General features: G+C 40.3%; 1 protein-coding gene across 2 annotated transcripts in view; it reads right to left on the reverse strand.

The window, feature by feature from the left end:
- The window catches only part of MND1 (meiotic nuclear divisions 1), a 79,610-nt gene that overhangs the window by 47,941 nt on the left and 16,373 nt on the right, over positions 1-15,296 (reverse strand). For both annotated transcript variants that reach the window (XM_015475346.3, NM_001038223.2), the window contains 1 exon segment: positions 14,880-15,028. In XM_015475346.3, coding sequence (XP_015330832.1) covers positions 14,880-15,028 — 149 coding nt within the window.

A 15,296-nucleotide genomic window follows, 5' to 3' on the forward strand; every position in this document is an offset into this window, starting at 1 on the left:
CCTCCCTGTCCATCACCAACTCCTGGAGTTCACCCAGACCCACATCCATCGAGTCAGTGATGCCATCCAGCCATCTCATCCTCTGTCGTCCCCTTCTCCTCTTGCCCCCAATCCCTCCCAGCATCAGAGTCTTTTCCAATGAGTCAACTCTTTGCATCAGGTGGCCAAAGTACTGGAGTTTCAGCTTAAGCATCATTCCCTCCAAAGAAATCCCAGGGCTGATCTCTTTCAGAATAGACTGGTTGGATCTCCTTGCAGTCCAAGGGACTCTCAAGAGTCTTCTCCAACACCACACTTCAAAAGCATCAATTCTTCGGCACTCAGCCTTCTTCACAATCCAACTCTCACATCCATACATGACCACAGGAAAAACCATAGCCTTGACTAGATGGACCTTTGTTGGCAAAGTAATGTCTCTGCTTTTGAATATGCTATCTAGGTTGGTCATAACTTTCCTTCCAAGGAGTAAGCATCTTTTAATTTCATGGCTGCAGTCACCATCTGCAGTGATTTTGGAGCCCCAGAAAAATAAATTCTGACACTGTTTCCACTGTTTCCCTATCTATTTCCCATGAAGTGATGGGACCGGATGCCATGATCTTTGTTTTCTGAAGCCAAGCTTTAAGCCAACTTTTTCACTCTCCACTTTCACTTTCATCAAGAGGCTTTTGAGTTCCTCTTCACTTTCTGCCATAAGGGTGGTGTCATCTGCATATCTGAGGTTATTGATATTTCTCCCGGCAGTCTTAATTCCAGCTTGTGCTTCTTCCAGTCCAGTGTTTCTCATGATATACTCTGCTTAGAAGTTAAATAAACAGGGTGACAATAACAAAATAAACAGCCTTGACATGTTCCTTTTCCTATTTGGAACCAGTCTGTTGTTCCATGTCCACTTCTAACATGGAAGTTGCTTCCTGACCTGCATACAGGTTTCTCAAGAGGCAGGTCAGGTGGTCTGGTATTCCCATCTCTTTCAGAATTTTCCACAGTTTATTGTGATCCACACAGTCAAAGGCTTTGGCCTAGTCAATAAAGCAGAAATAGATGTTTTTCTGGGACTCTCTTGCTTTTTCCATGATCCAGCGGATGTTGGCAATTTGATCTCTGGTTCCTCTGCCTTTTCTAAAACCAGCTTGAACATCAGGAAGTTCACGGTTCACGTATTGCTGAAGCCTGGCCTGGAGAATTTTGAGCATTACTTTGCTAGCATGTGAGATGAGTGCAATTGTGCGGTAGTTTGAGCGGTCTTTGGCATTGCCTTTCTTTGGCATTGGAATGAAAACTGACCTTTTCCAGTCCTGTGGCCACTGCTGAGTTTTCCAAATTTGCTGGCATATTGAGTGCAACACTTTCACAGCATCATCTTTCAGGATTTGAAACAGCTCAACTGGAATTCCATCACCTCCACTAGCTTTGTTCGTAGTGATGCTTTCTAAGGCCCACTTGACTTCACATTCCAGGATATCTGGCTCTAGGTCAGTGATCACATCATCGTGATTATCTGGGTCATGAAGATCTTTTTTGTACAGTTCTTCTGTGTATTCTTGCCACCTGTTCTTAATATCTTCTGCTTCTGTTAGGTCCATACCATTTCTGTCCTTTATCGAGCACATCTTTGCATGAAATGTCCCCTTGGTATCTCTAATTTTCTTAAGAGATCTCTAGTCTTTCCCATCCTGTTGTTTTCCTCTGTTTCTTTGCATTGATCACTGAGGAAGGCTTTCTTATCTCTTCTTGCTATTCTTTGGAACTCTGCATTCAGATGCTTATATCTTTCCTTTTTTCCTTTGCTTTTTGCTTTTCTTCTTTTCACAGCTATTTGTAAGGCCTCCCCAGACAGCCATTTTGCTTTTTTGCATTTCTTTTCCATGGGGATGGTCTTGATCCCTGTCTCCTGTACAATGTCACGAACCTCATTCCATAGTTCATCACGCACTCTATCTATCAGATCTAGGCCCTTAAATCTATTTCTCACTTCCACTGTATTAATCATAAGGGATTTGATTTAGGTCATACCTGAATGGTCTAGTGGTTTTCCCTACTTTCTTCAATTTCAGTCTGAATTTGGTAATAAGGAGTTCATGATCTGAGCCACAGTCAACTCCTGGTCTTGTTTTTGTTGACTGTATAGAGCTTCTCCATCTTTGGCTGCGAAGAATATAATCAATCTAATTTCGGTGTTGACCATCTTGCTATGAAACAAAGGCGGATAAATGGTATTTTTGATAAAGAAAAACCTTTCAATGAAGAAACTAAAATTTCTAAAACAAATAAGAGTCTCTGATACTTTTTAAAAGAAAAATCTCAGTAGACAAAATGTGAAGACAGATCAACAAAAATGTATTTGTACAGCTTCCCGGGTGGCTCAGACAGTAAAGAATCTGCCTGCAATGCGGAAGACCTGGGTTCGATCCCTGGTTTGGGAAGATCCCCTGGAGAAGGAACGGCTATCCACTCCAGTATTCTTGCCAGGAGAATTCCATGGACAGAGGAGCCTGGCAGGCCCCAGTACATCGGGTCGCAGAGAGTCAGGACACGACTGAGCGACTTTCACTTTCACATCAAAAATAGCAAAAAAAAAAAGGGCTTATCTATACAAGTAAGAAATTGGCCAAGTATTTCTCTATTGAAAGGAAACGTCAAAATACAAATATCATTTTGTTGATGCCTTGCATCACCCCTGCAATGAGAGGGAAAAAAGTCAGTGATACAGCAGAATGTTTTCTGTACAGCTCACGTATTCACTGAGAACAGACTACATTACCATTAAACACTACTATCTTATCAACTGTGCTGCAGTTACAGAACTTTACACTCTCAAATAGCACCCTATTTATAACACTATGCCTACAATCCTTTTGGTTGACTGACTCATCTAAGCCATTCCTAACCTCCTTCCTTCCTTACCCACTTCCACGCCTAGTTTCCTCTACAGAGAGGAAACTACAGTGTTTAGAGAGACACTGTTTCAGTTTCCCGATTTAAGCCAAAGCCTATTGGAGAGGTCTGAGAAAGTTTTCTTTTGTATTCCTGTTAAGAGACAACATTCCTGTAACTTCCCTCTCCCCTCTGCCATACCATTCTTCAGCTATGACAAGAGTAGCTCTGCTGGCCATCTCATAACCATAACGGACCCCACAGATGCTGACGGATACCACTGAGACACTGATCAACATTAACAGATACCTACCTTTTGACTTAATGTGAGAAAGATAAACTTCCATTTATTTAAGCCTCTGTTAGTCAGACATTCCATTTATTTCTAGACAAAAGCATTCTTTATCAAATATTTTTACTAAACATCAATTTACAGGCTGATAAGATGGTTTAGAAGCTCGCTAGTTGTGTGATGTACTCATTCACTCATTTAAGTTTACATGATTAAATGCCTACTTAGGATTACTATTAGGTTTGGGGGAGAGAAAATTGAAGACATGGCTTTTATCTTATGTTTGAGACACATACCTAATACAAGAGAGAGGTCTGTAAATACGACAAGAGTAATATATGCTCTAGCCGAGCCTGAACAAACTTCAGTGACAGCACACAGTGGAACCATGAGATTTTTTTTCTTTTTGTTCTTTCAAAAGTCAAAGTCTAGGTTTATGCCAGAAAAATATCAGACCAGCCAGAACCAATCCTGTTCTGTCCTCTTCAAACGACAAATTGAAGACAGAAGACACAGGAGTCTAGGAAGAAAGGAAGAACATTAGACACTGTTGAGAGTTCCTGAGAAGGGCCCTGAGTTACCCTCTCTGGTACTGTAAGATTAGCTACAACTACAGAAAGAGGAGTGCAACTACAGAGCCCTTAGAAAACCTGCAGGGTACAGGAATAGAGAGAATCTATCACTTTCGATCTAGAACCCCAGGAAGAAGCAGCCCCACAGGTACCATCCATACCATCATGGCACAGGAGGTGCAAAGAAGCCCTTTTATCTGGAGCACAGTGCGCCTGGGACAGCCACTAGCTGGGAATTTCACAGTGCACACTCCTACATGGCCTCCATACTGCCAACAGGAGCATCTTTCTTAAATAAGGCTCTGATCATTTCACTTCCCTACTCAAAATCCGTCAGCTTCATACACAGAGCCCTTCATTATCAGGCTTCCTTGGTGGGTCAGTGGTAAAGAATCTGCCAATGTAGGAGGCGCAAATTTGATCCCTAGGTCAGGAAGATCCCCTGGAAAAGGAAATAGCCAACCCACTCCAGTATTCTTGCTTGGGAAATCACAAGGACAGTGGATCCCAGCGAGCTTAAGTCCATGGGGTCGCAAGAGTTGGACATGACTTAGCGGCTGAACAATAACAACATTCACCCCTCACATTCAACTGAGCAGTACAAAACAACTCAAGATTTTCTCATATATTATGCAGTTCTATACATATCTATCCAGTCCTGGCATATAATAACAAGTTAAAGCACTTACTATGGATTAGTCATTGTTGTACGCAGTTATACACAACACATTTAATTGTCACAAGCAACCTGTGAAGTAGGAAATATTAGGACCACTTAACAGAGAAAACAGAGACACAAGATGTTTCTAGTAAATGGAAGAAGTAGGAGTTGAGTCTGGGGTCTGGGTCTAGAGTCCACTCTTGTAAGCCACTGTGCTCCACTACTTTAACATACGGGTCTCTGTACCCAGCATGTCCTTCACCCTCAACTCCCTTCTGGACTCACACATCTTTCCAGAACAAACCTAAACGTCTCCTTCCTTAACTGTAAAGCCTTTCCTCAGCAGAATGTTCACCCTCTACCATCCTCCCCCATGCTGTACACTATTCCACCATGTGGCAGGGGTCTGTTGACCGGGGTCTCTCCTCACCAGGCTGTGAGGTCCTGGAGGACCGGAGCTACCTCATTCACCATTACCCCTCTCAGTCACAATGCCTGCCACAGCAAGCATTCAGTATACATTTACTGAACTGAACGAATTTCAATAAAGGTAAACGCCTATTTTTATTCAAAACCATTTCAAGTTGTCCACACAGCTTGAGTGGACCTATTCTTTACCAGCTCAGTTTTAGCAATAAATGATTTTATGTACTGATGGTTCCCAACTTATGACGGTTTGACTGAATGATTTTACAACTTTATGATGGTGCAAAAGCAGTCCACATTCAGTAGAAACCATATTTGGAACTTGGAGTTCAGTTCTCGTCCTGGTCTAGTGACAGGCAGCACACACTCCCCATGACGCTGCACGCTGGACACAGGCAGTGAGCCGCAGCTCCCGCTCAGCTGCGTCACCGCCACGGTGCGCAACCAACACACCGACAACCACTCTGTACCCAGACAACACCTCCGGTTTCACTTTCAGTATTCAATAAACTATATAAGATATTCAACACTTTATTATACAAGTCTTTGTGACAGATGATTTTGTCCAACTGTAGGCTAATGTTTAAATGTTCTGAGCCCTTATAAGATAGGCTTGGCTACACTATGATGCTTGGTGGGTTAGGTGTATTAAATGCATTTTTTTGACTTAAAACAGTTTTAACTTCCCATGGGGTTGACAGCATAACCCCACTGTAAGAAGTAGAGGACGATCTGTATTCATTTCTAAAAACTGGTAAAATTAAAAAAAAAAAAAATTATTCTGAGAATCTCTTAGTGTCTCCCCAAACCCATACCCTGGGTCTGAAATCCAATTTAGTGTGGATTTCAAAATGAAATGCTGGTGATAAATCAAAAACCTGACCCCCAAACGACCTTCCACTAGTAATAAATGGGTTGCAAATCAGAACTTGGATGAAGAACTGAGGAAGGTCTCAGCAGAGCAAGAAAACAAAAGAAAGAGCATGATTTCCACAGTTCTGACCCTTTAAACAAGGAAACATCCGTTTAAACCCCACACAGAGTTGCAGCAGCACCAGGGAAACTGCGCCAGCGGGCTGCTCTCATTCAAACAACCTCACACCTTCGTTTCTTCTAACTTTCATTCACTTCCAGCCTCTGGAACTATGAGAAACAAGTTTCTGTTGTTTATAAGCTACCAAATCTGTGGTATTTTGTTACAGCAGCCTGAATGGACTAAGACAAACTCTTAAAACTCCCTGGCTGACTGCTCAGTAAAGTCTGGCTATCATCATCAAGAGCATCAGTGGCTCCCGCTGTCCCCCTCAGTAATCTCCTCCATCCATCTACACTGAGGCAACTTTCAGCTCAAAAAACCATTTCTAAGAAGTCTCCCTTAACTATATAGACTTTTCATAAAAGTTAATTAACAATGTCTTTTCATTACAAGTTAATTAACTGTATATTTATCTTGCCTTACCAAGTAAATATAAATTATCTCAACACGAAACACACATTTTATCATTTTTTATATCGCTCAAAGAACTCAGTACTGCACATAAACAGAGGAGGCAGACAGTTTCTGTTGAAGCAGTTAATGCAATCCACACGCAGTTGATAGCTTCTTTGCTATCTTAGAAAATGTTAAAGAGAAACATAAATTATAACCATGAGGCTTTTTTAGACTGTCTTTAACAGTGATCAACATATACAACCTAAAGGCAAGAGAGAAAAATGTTTCCTGATTTTCAGACTTGCAAAAAAAAGCCCATTCTCAAGAGACAAGTACATTCCTGTACTTAATTGGAATCACTGGCGGAACCAAAGCAGAACAGAATGATGGGGGTGATGGGGGGAAACAAAGAGCTCCCTCTCTCTAATCTGGAAGTAATTAACAAGAAACTCAAAAGAAGTTAACATTTTACTATGGCAATATGTTGAACAAACTGATCTTTCAGTGCAACCTTGAATTTGGAATCTGCTTCAATTCAACATTAACAGTGGCTTCTATATATAAATCCCATGACCTCTTGCAACACTTTTAATCTCTATCGCTCGTTCGGCAGTCAGCCACTTACTACTTCTCCTCTCCAATTCACTCTTTCACTTGTATGTATCTTATCTTCAGCACAGGTTACAGGTTCTTTCTTAGTAAAGCATGTAAAGATACCGATTTCTGCTTTTTTGAATTACCTCCAGTGTCTGGTAAAATGTTCTGCACACAGTAGACCCTCAAATATTTTTTTTGATTGAACAAATAAACTTAAGAGTATATACTCCTGGATGAGCACTAATTTAGTCAAACCTCCAGCCACCTTACACAGTGCCTATGCACACTGGCACTTGACATAGACTACTTAATCCACACAACCCTTTGAAGTAAGTATAATCTTTTTTTTTTTTTTTAACAAATTTAGGAAACTTTAAGGCTTTAAAAGCTTAAGAAACTTTTCCAAGATCCTTACAACTAGCAAAAAGTTAAAACTGTGATTTCAATCCATCTTCGATTTCTAACTACTTCTCTTCCCATTAAGCTTTACTGTTTCTCTAAAATGATAAGCTCTCTTCAGAACCATAGTTGAGGGGCATAGTATGATACTGGCATTCCTTCTCAAATTTCAGTGAAAAAATAAAGTAGGTTTAAGTCAGTGAAATGGTACTGAGTGTTTGTTTCTTAAAAAAATGTATTTACTGCAAATGCCAAATGCTATCAATCTCTTATGAATGACATATCAAAATCTCATTCTGCAGAGCTGAGAACAGAAGGTATTGGACCTACTACTTATGTAATGGCCTCTGACTTGAACTGTGACTCCTGCAGGAAGTGTGTGAGATTAAGCTTTGATCTCCAGCTTGTAAATGGGGCATCGGGAACAGGAGTATGTCACAAAAAACACTGGATCCCAACTTTCAAACCAGTAGGGAGAGGAAAATATTGACAGAAGCTAATTAGAACTATTCTATCCTATCTATATAGAATAAATGTATATTTACATATATACCATTTATTATATATTATATATTTATTATATATATATATTTATATTATTTATTCTATATATAGACTAAATAATAAGTTCACTTATTAAAAATAGATTCATTATACTAGCAAGAATATCTTGCTTACTTTTTTTGCAAAACTCCTTCACTTGCTAAATAGAATTATGCTAAACCCAGAGGCAAAGAAATAAAGAGCATACATTGCTCCAGATTATCTCTGGTTTACAAAGTCAAAAAAGAAATGCTTAATTAGCACTTGTTAGGCCTAATTTCTGGAGAAGGAAATGGCAACCCACTCCAGTGTTCTTGCCTGGAGAATCCCAGGGACGAGGAGCCTGGTGGGCTGCCGTCTAAGGGGTCGAACGGAGTCGGACACGACTGAAGTGACTTAGCAGCAGCAGCAGCAGCAGGCCTAATTTCAGGCATGAGTAACTGTCTGGAAGAGGGTAAGATACCACCACCAGAAACACTAACCATAAAGAAACAAGTTGATAGATAAACTGCTGCTGCAATTTCCATTTCTCCAGGTTAATTCTTTGCACATTCTAGATACAAATCCTTTATCAGACAAATGCTTTCCAAGTGTTTTCTCCCAGTCTTTGGTTGTGTTTTCATTTACTTAACTGTGTTTAGAAGAGCCGATATTTTAAGTTTTGGGGAAGTCCAGTTTATCTATCTGGAGAAGGTGATGGCACCCCACTCCAGGACTCTTGCCTGGAAAATCCCATGGATGGAGGAGCCTGGTGGGCTGCAGTCCATGGGGTCGCGAAGAGTCGGGCACGACGGAGCAACTTCACTTTCACGCACTGGAGATATCACTACACACTTACTAGAAGGGGTGTCATCCCAAGCATCAGTGAGCACATGGAGAGACCGGAACACACACACTGCTGGTAGGAATGGAAAGTGGCGCAGACACTTTGAACACCCTCTGGCAACCTCTTAGAAAGCTAATCATACCCCTACCATATGATCCAGCCATTCTGTTCCTAGGTATTTACCCAATATAAATGAAAACATATTTCCATACAAAGACATATATACATATTCATAGAAGCTTTATTTCTAATAACCGAAAACTAAAACAAACAAAACCCCTAATGTCCATCAACAGGTAAATAACTATTGTAAATCTACACAACGAAATACCACTTAACAATAAAAATGTATGAGTAATATATACAGGAACATGGATACATCTTAGTTATGCTGAGTAAAAGAAGGCAGGAAGAATATGTACTGCATGATCCATTGATATAAAATTCTAGGAAATATAAACTAATGTATAATGACAGAAAGTAAATCAGCAGTTGCCTGGGGAACGGGGCAGGGGAAGCAGTGTGTATCAGGGATTGGGGCTAGGCAGGAGAGAGAGAATGGGAATGAAGAAATTCTAAGGGTGATGGGTATGCTCCTTAGCTTGATTATGGTGATGTTTACCCGGATGTACACGTATGTCAAAACTTAACAGTTTATAAACTTTAAATATGGTTTTGGTACGTCAGTTATTCCTCAATAAAGCCTTTTTTTTTTTTTAATAAAAAGATTTATACATTTGAGAAGTTAGAACAATGAAAAATTTGTGGTATGTATCCTTTAAGATGGTCCCAATGATCCTTGTCTCTTGGTATTTATGCCCATGTATAATCTCTCCCTGAGTGTGAACTGAATTTAAGATCTGTGTCTAGGGAACAGAATGAGGCAGAGGTGAGTCACTTCCAAGATTAAGTCACAACAACCCCTGTGGCTCGTGTCTGGGACTCTCCACGCACATCTGCTGTGAGGGAAGGCTGCTGCCACACGTGAGCTGTCCTATGGGAAAACCACAATTCGAGGAGGCAGGGAGGGAGGTGCTAAACGCTACCAAGGAATCCAGGCCACCAACCCAACAGACTTCCAGGAACTGAAAGATCTCAGCCCAACAACCATCAAGGAACTAAATCCAATAACCATTAAGACTGAGCTCAGAAGTAAATCTCCCAGATGTGCCTTCTGATGAGAATAGAGCCCTGGCCAACAGTCTGATCACAGCCTCATGTGAGACTTTTTTTTTAAAATATGTATTTATTTGGCTTTGTCAGGCCTTAGTTGTGGCACACATGACCTCTGTTGCATCACGTGGGATCTTTCTTGCGGTGCACTGATTCTCTGGTTGTGGCACAGGCTTAGTTGCTCCACAGCATGTGGGATCTTCCCAGACCAGGGACTGAACCTGTGTCCCCTGCACTGTAAGACGGATTCTTTTATTTTTTTTATTATTATTTTTTAAATTTACAATATTGTATTGGTTTTGCCATACATCAACATGCAACCACCACGGGTGTACACGTGTTCCCCATCCCGAACCCCCCCTCCCACCTCTCTCCCCATACCATCCCTCTGGGTCATCCCAGTGCACCAGCCCCAAGCTTCCTGTATCCTGCATCAAACCTGGACTGGCGATTCGTTTCTTATATATTATACATGTTTTAATGCCGTTCTCCCAAATCACCCGCCCCCCTCCCTCTCCCAGAGTCCAAAAGACTGTTCTATACATCAGTGTCTCTTTTGCTGTCTCGCATACAGGGTTGTCATTACCATCTTTCTAAATTCCATATATATGCGTTAGTATACTGTATTGGTGTTTTTCTCTCTGGCTTACTTCACTCTGTATAATAGGCTCCAGTTTCATCCACCTCATTAGAACTGATTCAAATGTATTCTTTTTAATGGCTGAGTAATACTCCATTGTGTATATGTACCAAAGCTTTCTTATCCATTCATCTGCTGATGGGACATCCAGGTTGCTTCCGTGTCCTGGCTATTATAAACAATGCTGCGATGAACATTGGGGTACACATGTCTCTTTCAATTCTGGTTTCCTCAGTGTGTATATGCCCAGCAGTGGGATTGCTGGGTCGTACGGCAGTTCTATTTCCAGTTTTTTAAGGAATCTCCACACTGTTCTCCATAGTGGCTGTACTAGTTTGCATTCCCACCAACAGTGTAAGAGGGTTCCCTTTTCTCCACACCCTCTCCAGCATTTATTGCTTATAGACTTTCGGATCGCAGCCATTCTGACTGGTGTGAAATGGTACCTCATAGTGGTTTTGATTTGCATTTCTCTGATGATGAGTGATGTTGAGCATCTTTTCATGTGTTTGTTACCATCTGTATGTCTTCTTTGGAGAAATGTCTATTTAGTTCTTGGGCCCATTTTTTGATTGGGTCGTTTATTTTTCTGGAATTGAGCTGCAGGAGTTGCTTGTATATTTTTGAGGTTAGTTGTTTGTCAGTTGCTTCATTTGCTATTATTTTCTCCCATTCTGAAGGCTGTCTTTTCACCTTGCTTATAGTTTCTTTTGTTGTGCAGAAGCTTTTAATTTTAATTAGATCCCATTTGTTTATTTTTGCTTTTATTTCCAATATTCTGGGAGGTGGGTCATAGAGGATCCTGCTGTGATGTATGTCAGAGAGTGTTTTGCCTATGTTCTCCTCTAAGATTTCTATAGTTTCTGGTCTTACGTTTAGATCTTTAATCCATTTTGAGTTTATTTTTGTATATGGTGTTAGAAAGTGTTCTAGTTTCATTCTTTTACAAGTGGTTGACCAGTTTTGCCAGCACCACTTGTTAAAGAGATTGTCTTTTCTCCATTGTATATTCTTGCCTCCTTTGTCAAAGATAAGGTGTCCATAGTTCCGTGGGTTTATCTCTGGGCTTTCTATTTTGTTCCATTGATTTATATTTCTGTCTTTGTGCCAGTACCATACTGTGTAAGACGAATTCTTAACCACTGGACCACCAGGGAAGTCCCCTCACATGAGCTTTGAGTCTAACTAAACCATGCCTGGATTCCTGACCTACAGAAATGGTGATACACTAATGTTTGTTTCTTTAAGTCATGAAGTTTTGGGGCATGCAGTTCTGTTCCACGGCAATAGATAATACAAGAGCTAAGTCACATTTAAATTAAAAAGAAATTTAAAGCAAATTTACCCACTTAGAATACAGCCTTTTAGAATATAAAGAGAGTATTTGACTAAAACTAGATGAAAGTGAAGTGCAAGTGAAGTCGCTCAGTCATGTCCGACTGTGACCCCATGGACTGTAGTCCAACAGAAGCAGGGGCTTAATTTTCTTATGCAACGTGAAGTCCAGAGGTGAGGCAGTCCAAGGCTCGTGCAGCGTGTCAAAACACCACCGGGGACCCAAGCCCTGTCAACTCAGGCCTGGCCATTCGAGGAACATCGGCACAGTACAATCTCAGGGCCATATCGTGGAAAAGAGGAAGAAAGGGTTCTGCCTTTACCATGAAAGTGACCATCTTCCCAGAAACCGCAAAGCCTCTCTTCACTTACATCTCACTCATCAAATCTGTCTCCCACTGCCATTCACAGATGCAAGGGAATCTGGGAAGGTTAATGTTTTCTGCTCCTTCAACACAGCAATGAAAAAGGGGACAATGTTTATTGGACAGCCAGAAATATGTGCCAAAGCTGTACATTTTATTTATGGTAAGACCAAAAATACTACAGGAGTTTAGAGAAGGACAAGAACATAGTAAGCTAAGGGAGCTTGAGAAAGCCTCTGAGAAGAGACGTTTAGAACTAAGTAGAAAGGAAAGACAAGGGAATTTTCAAAGGGGATAAGAACAAAAAACCATGAAGACAGGAAAATGTAATAAGGCCTAAAAAGACATCACCTTATATAAAGTTTTTAATTGCATAAGTTAAAAAAACCGCTGAGTGATGAATACGTATGCTATTTCCTAGCAAGGAAAAAATGCAGCATCTTAAACAACAAGGTCCTACTGTGTAATAAAGTGTAAGGGAAAAGAATCTGAAAAAGAATAAACACACACACATACGTATAAACCTGAGGTTATCTTCTGAGGTCAGCAATGCCAAGTTGGGTGCAATGTTTGAAGCAGCAGTATCCTCACCAGAAAGGCTTCATGGTGTGTTCTGGTAGGAGTTTGGCTGTGTACCTTCCCTCAGTTCCTGCCTACTTTTAGAACTGTGTCCATCCTTCCCAGTGACTCTGCAAGTCCATCTTACATCTTTTAATAAATTTCTTTTCTGCTAATGTCAACCAGAGTTAGTTTATGTTGCTTGTAATTAAGAACACGGACTTTATGATTCCCCACAAAGTTGAACACAGGAGCATCATTTAAAAAAGTGGTGTTTCAGGACGATTTTCCTGTGAATAAACACAATCTCACACAACCTCCAGAGAGAAATTAATTTACTATTGTTAATTAACTTTTCCTGTTATTGTTACCTTCCAGAAAATCAGGACTCTTCCTCCCTTCCCAAAAAAGTCCACAGTACTTTCCCTAAAATTTCACCCCTTGCCTATATAGTAGAGTCCCCTTTTATCTGTGGTTTCAGTTCCCATGGTTTCAGTCACCTGTGGTCAAGTATAGTGCAAAAATATCGGATGGAAAATTCTAGAAATAAACAGTTCAGAAGTTTTAAATTGTGTGCTATTCTGAGTAGCGTGATGAAACCTTGCCCCATCCGGCTCCATCCCACATGGGACATGAGTCATTCCTCTGTGCAGCGAATCTTGCCTGTTACTCACTTAGCAGTCACGCTGGCTATGGGGTTACTGTCATGGTGCCACAGCGCCTGTGCTCACGTGACCATTATTCTACTTGATAATGGCTCCAAAGCACAAGAGTGCTGATGCACACAACTCAGATATGCTAAAGAGAAGCTGCAAAGAACTTCCTTTAAGTGAAAAGGTGAAAGTTCTTAGTAAGGAAGGAAAAAAATCGTATGCTGAGCTTGCAAAGACTGTGAGAATGAATCTTCTCTCCATGAAACTGTGAAGAAGGCAAAAGAAATTTGGGCTAGTTCTGCTGTTGCACCTCAAACTGCAAAAGATACAGCCCCAGGGACATGACAAGTGCTTCATTAAGACGGAAAGGGCACTAAATTTGCACAATAAGATGTTTTGAGAGAGAGACCACATTCACATTGTTATTGGTACAGCTGTTCTATTTCACAACTAGTTGGTTTTTCATATCTTACGGTGCCTAATTCCTAAGTTAAACTGTATCACAGGTATGTATACATAAGAAAAAACGCAGCATGTATAGGATTCAGGACTTTCCATGGTTTCAGGCATCTACTGGGGGTCTTGGCAAGTATTTCCTCAGATAAAGGTGGGACCACTGCATCGTAAGTTCTACATGATAATTCATGCCATCAGTCTTGTAAAGGATACAAAAGAGCTCATCAAAATGTGATGGAATCTGGAACTACACTCTTGGAAACAACCAAGAGCTCCTTTAATAGCTGAATGAGTAAACAAACTGTGGCACATACAATGGGATGGAATATTATTCATCAGTCAGAAGAAATGAGCTACCAAGCCGCCAAAAGACATGGAGGAAACTTAAAATGCACACTACTAAGTGAAAAAAGCCAGTCTTCTTTCTTCTGAAAAGCCTGCAGACTATGATTCCAACCAGATGACACTCTGGAAAAAGCAAAACTTTAGAGACCTTAAAAATATCAGTTGTTGCGAGGGGCTAGAGGAGAGGAAAGGACGGAGGAATAAGTAAAGCAAAGGAGACTTTTAGGGCAGTGAACTACGCTGCATGTTACTATAGTGTTGGATACATGACGTTTATAGATTGGTCAAAACTCACAATGCACAAGACATTGTGAGAATGAGCCTCTAATGTCAACTATGGACTTTAGTGAATAATAAGGTATCAACATTGGCTCGTCAACTGTGACAACTGAATCACACTAATACTAGATGTGAATAATAAGGGAAACTGTATTTGGGTGCAGGAGGCATGGGTGTATTTGGGAACTCTCTGTACCCGCCCATAAATTTTTCTGTAAACCTAAAAAGAACTAAAATACTAGAAAACAATATCATGGCATGTGAGATGAGAGTTAGAACATTCTACGGTCTTTGCTCCCCTTGGAAAAAACGAGATTTTGATTATCTTTAGACTGAGTCAAATAATGCACGTTAAAAATGTAACAGAAACCACTAAATAGGAAGAGGATTAAATAAAACAAATTTCTTTCTTAAAAAACAAATCTATTATTTTAAATTGTGGTGGCCTACCTGAGAATCCAGAACCTCCAACTTACGTTTCCTGGCATGAAGAGCTTTACTTGGAAAAGCCCAGTAATAATTAGATGTTCCAATTCTCTCACAGTCAACCATACCATCATCAACCAAGCTTTGAAGGACTTCTTTTACTGACATAGCAGCTAAGAGAGATAATTTTTAAAGACTTCATATTAAGACATATCATAAATCAAATTAAAGGCTAGTAACTGGGGAAACACTTGCAATAAATATTATAGATTGAGTTAATAATTAATAAATAAGGAGCTTTTAAAAATAATTACATAAAAGGCAAATACTCCAAGAGAAAAACAAAATACATCAATAAGCATCTATAAAACACGCATGGGCAATAAACAAGGAAAGTGGTCAAACTGGCTAATAATCGAAGAAATGTAAAATAAAGCATGA

Source organism: Bos taurus, chromosome 17, assembly GCF_002263795.3.
Source record: "Bos taurus isolate L1 Dominette 01449 registration number 42190680 breed Hereford chromosome 17, ARS-UCD2.0, whole genome shotgun sequence".
NCBI lineage: Eukaryota > Metazoa > Chordata > Mammalia > Artiodactyla > Bovidae > Bos > Bos taurus.